Genomic DNA, 11,728 nt, shown 5'->3' with positions numbered 1-11,728 from the left:
CCGTCTGTTTACATTTCGTATGTATAATAGCCGCAGTTTACGATTACCGTACGTTCCGTATCCGACAAGGCGGACAAGCGGAAGAGTCAGAAGTAACCTGGACATGTCTTACATTTTATTATTGTCAGTTCGACTCGCGTAGTCAATATACTCGCGTATATTGTCGACTAGAATAGTAGAACTATTTTGACTTTCTAAAGTACGGCGCACGGTGCATTTTTTTACCAGCATAGTACGGCGCACCGCACAGGTCGTTAAAATGACAAAATAAATTCCCGCGCAACTGGCACATCTTCCTGACCATGGCCACTACACCATCAGAAGCAAGTAGCAACACAGTGGCAAAGCAGCAATTTTTTTAGACTCTTCATCAAGTTCATTTTTGAGTCCTATAAGTAGACAAGGAAAGTATCTTGGATACCAGCATTTTCATACTTAAGAAATTGATTAAAATATTGAGTAGATGAGGAAATTAAAAATGAACTGATTCTAAAAAATCTCTGGTTTGCCACTATGAGTAGCAACAACCTCATCATCCAGACAATTACTTATCATTACATTTTCCTTACCACCATCTTCTGTGCTTCCACTAATTTCAGGAGGACCAAACCCTGCACCAGCAAGGCAGCTGGGATCACTCATGTTGGAAGAGTTCAACTTGCCCAATAAACGAAAACAAACAGCAACAAATTAACAAAGAGGAAATAAATAAAAGGGAAGAAGAAAAGAGGAAGAAAAAAAAGTAAAAAAATAGAACAAATAAAAATAATAATAAAATAAATAAAAATTCAAAAAATTCAAAGCAGACTGGCAAACCTCAGAGGGCAGAGGCCAGAGGGAGAGAGCCAGTTGCGTGTTGCGTCTGAATGAATTTATTGTAGGTTTGAGCAAGGGATTACAACTAAATCTGAATATCTATAGCTTCAAAATTCGCCGGTTATTTCAAGGAACGAAAATTACACACGTGCTTTCGCCACGAACGCAACTGACTTTCTCCTGAAGGCGCTGAAGACGCTGAAGTGCGGAACATGTGGCGAATAATGGATCGATCGAATGCGGCGGAAAATCGGGCGATTCCGTAATTTTAGAAGCAGACACTGCAATAGCATATCACCAATTATATATAAAACACTGGTGTCAAATGAAATGAAAATCTCGAACCATAGCGTTTGAGGCAGATATACCCGTTCTCTGTTTAAATATGTTAAACGATTAATCACCTATCATTTCAAATGAAACCTTACGATCACTTCAGGTTTCACAGGTTCAACGTTGATATCTCAGAGATTTTTCAACCTAAAGAGTTCGGAGTGATGAAATAAGGTGAATCAATCACTTATTCAATATAAATCATCACTCCGCACTCGACCACAGCATTTAGCACTCGCCAATTGTGCTTAGCGAAAAACGACCTCTTACGGTTTTACTACTTCAACGCTTATATCTAAAAAAATATTCAACCCAGAGAGTGCGGAGTGATGAAATAACGTGAATCAATTAATTATTCATTGTAAATAATCACTCCGCACTCGAGCACAACATTTAGCACTCACCAATAGTGCTTAGCGCAAAACGACCTCTTACGGTTTAACTACTTCAACGCTTAAATCTCAGAAAATATTCAAACCAGAGAGTGCGGAGTGATTATTTACAGTGAATAAGTAATTGATTCACGTTATTTCATCACTCCGCACTCTCTGGAGCGAATATTTTCTGAGATATAAGCTTTGAAGTAGTTAAACCGTAAGAGGTCGTTTTGCGCTAAGCACTATTGGCGAGTGCTAAATGTTGTGGTCGAGTGCGGAGTTTTACTGATAGTGCTGTGTGGTGGTGTAAATTAAAATATGATTGATTGATTTCCGCCTTGTTTATATAAGATGCTTTCATAGTCGTAAGATTCGACTGTTCAAACCAAGATAAGGCAATGAGTTTAATTGTATGAACATGAGTATAGTGCCGTTTTGAGCATATGTTATTTGTCAGATTTTTTATTTATTTTTTTTTTATTTGTAGAACACAAAAAGGAGATATGCGTAGTTTGAGTGCTTAATTTCTCAACATAGGATAATGAGAAACGTTACTTTACTTCTTGGCAAATTCGCGGAATTCGTTCAGCCGAGGCGCTCCATCGATCAATCGTTCGCCACTTCAGCGACTTCAGCGTCTTCGGCGTCTTCAGCTTTCAAGTGTTACCCATGGAAAAATTTTCCCCATTTATAAATAGTATTATCATAACGTCGAAATCCCGCGTTCAACTTCATCGTGCATTGCTTTCCAAATTCAAAGTTAGTTTCATCATCACTGCCACTGGTAGGCTGAAATGCTGAATCAAGACGTCCTGAAATCAAGACGTCTTTATGCACCGCATAAAGAAGTTCGTTCTTGGGCAACAGCAAGCTTTTGTTGCCTTGGAGCCAAATACTGTGCTCGCACTTGACGATGATGCGGTTACTTGCGGAATCAAACTATTCACCAGTGCAGTGCTTCAGCAGCATCACGGCGTTCAGAAAGCCCATGCCTCACCAGTAATGTCTTCAGAAATATAAGCCTGCCAAATGATGACACGAATTCCGATTGCTCTGTGGAGGTTCCAGAAAATGAGGAGGAAGCTTTTAAATATGTTCTCGGGTTCATTGCTCACAAGTTCCCCCAAGTTTCTTCAAACCTTGCCGATTCCGGAAGTTGGATAGCGCACGTGAGCAAAGGTGGCCTCACCTTCATGAAACCTGAGCTAATCCCTCATTTCAGAGGTTTTGAGTGTGCCTTCAGACAGCACCATGGTGTTTAAGCAACGTTGATAAAACCTACGATATACCTCAAGAAATAGTCAGAATTTACGAATAAATGACTCAACAAGAAACTACAGCTACAAAGTTCTCGGTCCACTCTTGAAAAATTGAACAAACTTGCTAATTAGGTAAATTGACTCAAATTGTGCTTGAGGCTCTTTAGACGCGATCTCACAGGGACCGAATGCCTTACTTTCTATAGCGCACAATGTGCTTGTACCTGGATATTATTCCAATATGCGTTGGTCACAGAGCAGCAAACAACCCTTTCTGCCTCGAATCTTACATTGAAAATGTGTTCGTTAGTATTTTTTGGTACAAAGTTAATCGGTGTTCGGAATTGTGAAAAAGTTTGTCGTAAGATCTTTTGTAAGCATTATTCTAATGCATCTGCAATTTGCCTTGCTCAAATTAAAAGGTATATACGCGATCACCTCTGAAGAATCACTCGTATTATTTATCAGTTAAATAAATTTTGCTTAGAATGAGGTATCGTCAAGAACGGAGCATCAAGACGTTTTATTAAATAAACCGGTAATTAAGTCTCGTTATCATACCTCGGTGTTCACGATAATTCTCTACTAGACGAAACAGTAAAGCAGAACAAATCTTTGTTAACTATTTAGGTTGTTCCCACTAGTTTGTTACATTTACTATTCACTGTACATTTCGCTCTATAGGTTGATTATCGAGACGCTTTCATATGAATAGTTTTAAATCTTTTAAACTTCCAAAAGTTTGGGTTTTTCATCCACTGGCATAGACCAATGGACTCATTGATCACCTTTGTTGTTTCCCAACTTTTTGGCGCAACTGCTGGAATAAGTTCTAGTGTTACGAGAAATACAAATACTTCGTTATGAATAAAAAGTCTTTAACTTGGTACTATTTATTATGACCCACAGCGAGATATACACGTACTGCAGCATGAAAACGTTTCAAGATGACAAAACGTACCACACAAGGTTTAAAAGCGAACTGGTCAAGCCAATTGTAGAGATACCACTGTCCAAAGGTCATGTTACTGCACAACCCTCGTAACATGAACATCTTTTTACTAAGTTGCATTGAATCATAATAAATGAAGTGTTAGTCGCATATAAGAACAGTTTCGTTTTCTCGAAAATAAGTTGTGCATATGAAGAACCTAAATGCTCAAAAAATGTTAGTAATAGCTTCTTGATGGTTATGCGGAAACTATATGGTAGCTCGATGGAAAATCTTGCAAGTCAACTTTCCGGGAAGCGCTTGCATACTCTGGGACGGTGTAAACGATTTAAGAACATCACAGATTTCGGCTTGTTCAAAGCATAGAACGGTCTACATTACAGCAGCTTCACTGATGTTTCGATGGCAATAAAGGTGGAGGCGACCACAGACAGCACCTTGAGCCACAGTGCTCCACGCTCAGAAGCTGGACGGGCCAAGCCTTGAGCCACAGTGCTCCACGCTCAGAAGCTGGACGGGAAGAAACAGTAGTGGTACACATACATCCTTGTGTGTGGGACCAAGAGCTTCTGTGGTTTGCCTTAGGTGTAGCGATCAGCAGGCTGAAGTGAGGTTCATCTTCCTGGGTTTCTTTACAGTCACAGCCAAACCTGAAAAATAAAATGGTATGAAGACAGATAATTCAAAGTTACAAATTTAAACTATTCAGTCTAGGCAATTTGTGTGGACTCCATTCATTCATGAACTACTGCATCATGCAATAAATGTATCTTAATATGAACAGATATAAATTATTCTTGCAAAGGGCGGTAAAAAGAAACTAGGACGTTCACATAACAATCCCAAACTGTACAGCAATTCATGGAACAATATTATATCTAGCTAATAATGAACTCAGAATGTCTCTGAAAGTATGGTTCCACTTGAAATTTCATACATTAGTCACCTGCACTTAACACGTTAAGTGCGACACGACCCACGTTTCAGGCAGATGGCCTAAAAACGGCCAGGTCCGCAGAAAAAAGGCCCACAATTCAAAATATACTAGTAAATATGAAGGTTACGGTGCAAAAATTAAATTTTCCTTCTTTCCTTGCTTTTTAAAATTTAATAGAGTCGTACTGCCATCATAAATTTATGTCGACAAGCGCAATTGAAAAAAAACTAAATTGCGGAATTTATCTGAAAAAAGGGCCTGCAACTCACCGGTGGGTCGTGCCGCATTTAACGTGTTAAAATAAACACTTGAAAAGTTTCCCACTGACTCAATTTTTGGTAATATGATATCATTTGGCATGGAAGTCACTTTCATAAATTTGATTGATCTACCAATAAAATGCTGAATAGATGCATGAATGGATTTATGAAACAAATTCAATTTTTCCCAGTTGATAAGCTGGACTAGGAGGGTTTTTGCTCTAAAATTTAATGATTTGATAACAAAATAATGTAACATTATCCAAAACTCAGAACTACTATTCTCATGCTACCATTACCCAACACAACATGTACTTCACAAATAAAACTGTCTGCCCATCTGCCAGGGTGAAGAATTTAAAAATTTGTCTCTACGTATATATTTGTCAGTCTAAGTCTGATAAAAGTTATGATATTGTAGCACTTATTAAGCTTTAATTGATACATTGTCCTAGTACTAGATTTTGCAATGTTTTTTTATACAATTTTTTTCCTTAAAAAAGTCTTGTAGAGCAATTAAGATTAAAAGGTGACTGACTTATATAGCTTTTTAACCCAAATTATTTTGAAACTTTTTTATGGTCTACAGACAGGTTTGAAATTTTCTTGTGGTTTTCGCAATATTGGACAATTAAAGTCGAATTATTAGATTTTGCCATTTCTCAAATATAGTCTCAATTCACGATTAATGCCCAAGCACCCTTGAGGCTATTTTATTGATAAAATTGGCTTAATGATTCATATAATAAATTAGGACTACTGATTAATGTCAGCTGTCAGTACAAGAGACTTAGGTAGAAGTTAGAGGGTCTTGTGTATTCTTAAATGATACAGATATTTTAAATGTGATTCAAAAATTAGTTTCATAAGACCAAAGAATGATATTCATTATAATTGGAATACATAATATAGCCACCAAATAAATTATTTTGTGACTGGGAATGTGAGTTCATAAATTCAAGATTGATGATCAATGAGCCAGCGTAGCTAGTAGCATGATCAGGCCCAAAATATTAGCTAAATATAAAGTAAAATTAATTACATATTCTTAGATCCAATATGATATGTGCACATCAGCACATGTTCATATATTACCCCTCCCAAATTCCAATTTGTCAGGCACCAAGTGCCAGGATCTAAGGATTCACAAATATTCTAATATGCAATCATGATGATTCTTTGTTTTTTGCCATATTGTCATCAATTATTTCATCATCAGTCATCAATAATGTTATTACTAACCTAGGTAAGGCAATAAGGCTGGCTATCCAGTAATTTTCATTAATTTATTAGCCACTGACCTAAACACAAAACCGTATTTTTATATAATCTATAGGCATGCCATGATGATGCCATTAACCTTAGCCCTTAGGTCACCGTCTTAGAAGCCCGCGCCATATCAAATACAAGGCAAGGATATGATATATTGTTAATCACTGAAACATGTACAATATAGTAGATAAACTGAGAAGTATCAGAATTAAACTGACATGATTAATTAAAAATAATTAGCAATCAACTCACTTGACAAAAGCGGGATTCGTCGAGGGAAGAGTATTTTTTTCTGGTCATCTTTCGAGATGGCTGAGATCTGTGAGGCACCCATTACGACCTCTCACTCTCTCAGCAAGTTTGCCCCGTTCGTTATTTCCAATTCATGGATTTTGCTCGACAAAATTTCTCAATAAGCTCTATATGCTTAGAGAGAGACTAGCTGGAGTACTAGAGTTTTTTATAAGTATTTTGAGGTCAATTTTTCTGAAATTGCTCTCAATTGCGACACAAAAACAACGTGTTTCACGACAGTATTTACATTTTGCGCCCACGGAGACGTCACAGTCGGAACAACAAACAACATCCGCAAAGAGCAGCCGCGCGTGGGTCAACCTTGTATTAATTCAACCATGGGTATGCCAGCTTCGAATCATCACAGCATGCCGGGATCTGAACCCGAGCCTAGCAGGGCAGCACTATCAAAAGTAGCTACGACCTCTAACTCCGTTGGCCAATCATTGACAGTATTTTACAATAAACCCACCAATCATAGACGGGAATTAGACGGCAACGTGCACTGCGGCCCCTACATGTACTTGAGCAGCTACGTGTACTGAAAAAGTTTTTTTCTTAGGAGGCCTCAGGCCCCTTCCGTAAAAGCATCATTTCACGCTCAACTCTTTGAACAAATGCACTAGATTTAATCTCCATCTTGATGATGGAGACAATCATGCAGACCTATCCAATGCCACTCACTTGATAATGAAGCCAATCTTGTGGAATTATTCACTTGGTGATGAAACCATTCCTGCGAATTTATTCACTGCCACTCACTTAATGATAGAGCCAATCCTGCGGGATTACTCACTTGATAATTGAGCCAATCCTGCGGAACTCAGTGGCAGGATCGGAGTCTGCGCGTCTGTGGGTGTGGGGCAGGGGTGACGGGGTGCCCAGGCTGAAGCTGTGCAGGGAGGGAGGCGAGCGCTAAGGCCGACACGGGCGTCGACGAACAAAGGCGAGTCACTTTGTTCTGCATGCCTTTGAACACCTGAACACCGAGCAACATTGAACTATCATTGGTGAACACACAAAAAACACACAACAAATAACTACAATAAGCCTCTAAGTCTGGCGAGATGCGACTTGTTCTTAGATAACTCATATTTATATTCATAATAATAATTATTTGATATTTTGGTATTTTATGTTCTCTAACGCCTGAAGACCAAGGAAAATTGAACTATCATTGGAGAACAAACAAAGAATGTACAACAAATTAGTAAAATAAGAGAAATGATACCTATAATGGGAGAAAATAGGATGAGCCTCTCAGTCTGGCGCGATATCCAACTTGTTCTTAGACATTTATTTGATATTTTGGTATTGTGTGTTCTCCAACGCCTGAAAAGCAAGGAACAAGGATAGGGGAACTTTGAATTACCATTGGTGAACACACAAAGAACACACAACAAATAAATACAATAAAGGAAATAAGAACAATAGAAGAAGACACTATACGAAAACAAATGAGCCTTTAAGTCTCACACAAAACGACTCTCTCTTGGACGCATTTCACTATTTATTATATGCTCTTGAACACCTGAACATTGAGTAACAAAGAGAGGTTAACATTGAGCTGCAATGGGAGAAGAAACTATGAACATACCTACAATTGGCGAAAATAAATGAACCCTTCAGTATCAAGCTACACGACCCACTCTAATACTCGCTCCGTCTTGTGTTGTACGTTCACGAACACCTGAACAGCGAACAATAAATCTAACATTGAACATCTGTGTGAACTATTACCTGATGATAAAGGCAACAATTAAGGAATTAAGAAGAATTAAACGAATTGCGGCAAACTTTAATTCGACATCGATCAGAACTTATACAAATGGAACAAAATGTTGCTACTTAGAAATTGACAAAAATAAGCTCCTCTCAAAATAATATCATAAGCAACAAAATGAAAAAAAAAATGTTTATTTCACTAACAAATAATACAAACAAGGCGCTAGTACAATGTCAAGAGGCTCACAAAAACGACTGAAATAACCCCAGGATCGAAATGCACTACCTAAACTTTCGTAGTAGGAAAAAAATTACAGACCTCACTGGACAGGAAATTATACAAAAATACGACAAGAGTCACATGGAAAAAGTATGAATAATAATTAGTTTAAAGGCTAAGGGTTAAACTCTTACGTCGATGAGCATGTGGTGCAGCGGCAGGGTGTCTATGGGGGCGATCTTGCCGTGCAGGTCCAGCGCAGTTTCCAGCAGGTTCGTCTGAAGAACATCACGCACGTTAAGTTTTTTTTGAGTACAACAGCTTAAAGTAGACTTTATATAAGTTATTAGAGAATAATGTTATGATCCTGTAGTGAGTAACTATTGTCGGACTACATAGGTACAAGTGTACCTTCATCATTGCGATTATTACATCGTACATCACTAAGTGCGATTATTACATAGTAAAATCATTTAGCCTCAGAAGGGTTGTTCTTGCAGTGAGGATAAACTAGTGATGTAAAATGTTTTAATTTTAACTTACGAGTGTGACGAGATGAAGTTTAAGCTGGCCCACCCAGCCCGCATGCTCGGGGTGCTCGCTGAGGTAGTCGGAGGTGAAGAATGCTGACAAATACATCGCGATGCCACCATTCACAGCTGCATCAATGGCTCCCTTCAGCAGCATCGTGAACGGTTGAATGTTGTCCTGTAATTCAAAGATTACCACCAATGAGAAAAACAGTACATTAAACTTGTAGTGAATTCCCCTTCAAATTGAAATGAATTTGCAATTTGAACTTTACCCCTTAATGTCATCACAAAGACTTTTAAGCAAGGGCTTTTTCCCATAGAATAGAATAGAAGCGTCGGCATTGAAGAAATAGGCCCATGTAATCTACACAATAGAAAAGGCATACGCATTGAAATTATGTTGGAGGACAGACCTTGGGGTTAGCACGGTAGTGGCTGACGGTGTTCTTGATCTCCTTGGTGCGGTTGTGCACAGTCTCACACGCGTTCTGTGGGGGACAGATTTGCTCGACGCTCTGGTGCTCCACTTCAAACCACTTCAGGATGCCAGGCAGGGGCGAGCTGATCGTGTATGTGATGCGCTCGATCCACAGGTTCTGTGTGATAAGTTACAGATATACTTTCTGCATATTAATTTAATGGATTTATAAATTAGGGCAATGATTGAGTAGAGGCAGATTGTGTAAAGGCAATAGCTACGAGGTAAGATGGCAGGAGGTATGATATGTTACATTAGATCTACATGTACAAGCAGTCACAATCAGAAATCTTAAGCATGAGACTTCTTTACTAAAATAATTTTGAATTATTTTAAATAATAATTCAAATAATTTTGAATTATTTTAGCGGTACATCAAAACGGTAAAGAATGAACCTTGAACTCATTGTCCTTATCAGTATGGCCGCGAGCGTTAGGTCTGTTGTAGATGAACTTGTAGACGTTGTTGTTGTTGTAGTACTTGAGGACGCGCTCGTCGATCTCTACGCCTTCGAACTCCGGCCGTGGCTCCGGCACCGGCTTCACCGCACAGATCTTGAGGAAACAAGCAGCGAATTATTGAATATGGGCGAATAAAAGATACTTTTACTTTGAGAAAGGGTATATATCCGCAAGTCAAAAGTCAACTCTTAAATTTAAAAAGAGTATATTCGAAAGTCAAAGGTCAACTCTTAAATGTAAAAAGAGTACCTATATCCGTAGGTCAAAGATTAATCAATATTCAGTTCTTCCAATCTTAAATCACAAGGTTTCAATTAAATGCACAAAATTGAAGCTTTGATGGTAATCTTGTAATTAAGGCTTTGATGCAATTGCAAGCAGCGAGGAAAGCATTCACTGTTTTTACCCAAACTAAAAACTTAATTTTTTTCCTCCGATTATTTTTAGACCTTACGATGACCAAAGCAACAGGTAGCCAAAATTAGCTCTAGGGCACCGCCCACGGTCATGCTGAGACACCGCCCTTGTCGGCTATCAAGCTATGAGCGACATAGAGGAATTAACTGATCTTCCCGAGGCTCGAACCCACGGCTCATCTCGGCGCTGCTACTACAATGCTACAGTATCAATAACCTTCAAGTTACTAATCGCGTTGATGAATACCTGAATAAACTGGTCTGAAGAGGACTTGGTGGCGTCGTCAGGAGGCATGTTGTACGACAGCAACTTGGCTTGTGGAAATTCGCCCTGAATGCGCTCAGTGAACGCGCCGATTTGTTCGTATTCGAGTCCACGGTAAATGAACGCTTTGTTCTAGAACAAAGGATATCGATATATTAAAAAGATACTCTAAAGATGAAAAATTTCCATAGATCACACCTCGCTTTAAAATTTTCTACTTTCAAACACCTCAGATTTACTGTCAAGAAATTAGTACTCTTAAAAAATCATTATGATTGCTAAAGGTCTTTGGTACATACGTACTCCAACAGACAATTGCATGTCAATAATAGAGATCCACCAGATTGTTGATGCGCACTCACCCGAACAAAGAGTGGCAATCCCATGCCGTAGAAACCGACTCTGAAGTACTCATTATCATATCGCTTGCCGGTGAGTATTTGTTGGTAGAAAGAAGCCTGTATCTCGAGTACTTCGCTCAGGCGATGGTAGTCGAACAGTCGTCGGCGGTAGAGGTTGGCAAGCTCTTCCAGGAGGGGAATGCCTTCCTCCCAACACTGAAACATGATAATGTACTTTATAATCTAGGTATATATATTTATGATAAAATAAATATATGCGAACAAAAATATATTTATCATTACCACAATCTAGTTTTTCAACTTTTAACTAAATGAATGAACTATCAGACATATACGTATAATATAAAGAAATAAATATTTCGATAGGGTATTATAGCTACAGGTTATATACTTTTTTTACTTGCAAATTCATTCGGAACATGAAGCTAATCGTTGAACGTTCAATTTCTACGTCAAAAACGGACAAATGCAATAACGATGTTAAGAAAAGATTAACAAGCAACATTTTCCTGAAAAAAAGTAGGTAAAGATTACCATAAACGCTTGTATGGAGAAGAAAGTAGTGAGCTTTTCCTAAACGCTAATCTGGAACAGGAGGTAATGGGATCTAAATGTTGCCTGACCTTTCCTTTGTCGAAATAGAAGATTATTTTCTTGTAGATATACTCCTTGCGGGTTAGCTCTGTTTGTGCAGGATACAGCAGGTCAGCGTGCAGGACTCGGCTGCTCCAGTCGAGCTGGTTAGCGTGAAGCTGAAGCGTGAAGCC

At 38.6% G+C, this 11,728-nt stretch overlaps 1 protein-coding gene across 1 annotated transcript; it reads right to left on the bottom strand.

Moving 5' to 3' along the window:
• Positions 1 to 3,649: 3,649 nt before the first annotated feature.
• On the bottom strand, positions 3,650 to 11,721 carry LOC108676383 (dedicator of cytokinesis protein 4). Its single transcript, XM_018164452.2, has 9 exons — positions 11,585 to 11,721; positions 10,962 to 11,156; positions 10,582 to 10,731; positions 9,853 to 10,011; positions 9,392 to 9,574; positions 8,989 to 9,153; positions 8,640 to 8,723; positions 7,297 to 7,479; positions 3,650 to 4,387 (listed from the first exon to the last, which is right to left on the bottom strand). The coding sequence occupies exons 2-8, from the start codon at positions 10,983 to 10,985 to the stop codon at positions 7,324 to 7,326; spliced, it is 921 nt and encodes a 306-aa protein (XP_018019941.1). The 5' UTR covers positions 10,986 to 11,156; positions 11,585 to 11,721; the 3' UTR covers positions 3,650 to 4,387; positions 7,297 to 7,323.
• Positions 11,722 to 11,728: the final 7 nt, after the last annotated feature.

Source organism: Hyalella azteca, unplaced genomic scaffold, assembly GCF_000764305.2.
Source record: "Hyalella azteca isolate HAZT.00-mixed unplaced genomic scaffold, Hazt_2.0.2 contig8545, whole genome shotgun sequence".
NCBI lineage: Eukaryota > Metazoa > Arthropoda > Malacostraca > Amphipoda > Hyalellidae > Hyalella > Hyalella azteca.
This window is presented reverse-complemented; position numbering and strand designations above follow the sequence as displayed.

Coding starts and splice junctions, on each gene's coding strand:
- LOC108676383 (XM_018164452.2), bottom strand. CDS start 10,985: ATGGGATTGCCACTCTTTGTTCGG. Junction 10,012..10,581: donor CTTCAGACCAGTTTATTCAG/GTATTCATCAAC, acceptor TGTTTCCTCAAG/ATCTGTGCGGTGAAGCCGGT. Junction 9,575..9,852: donor ATAAGGACAATGAGTTCAAG/GTTCATTCTTTA, acceptor CTTATCACACAG/AACCTGTGGATCGAGCGCAT.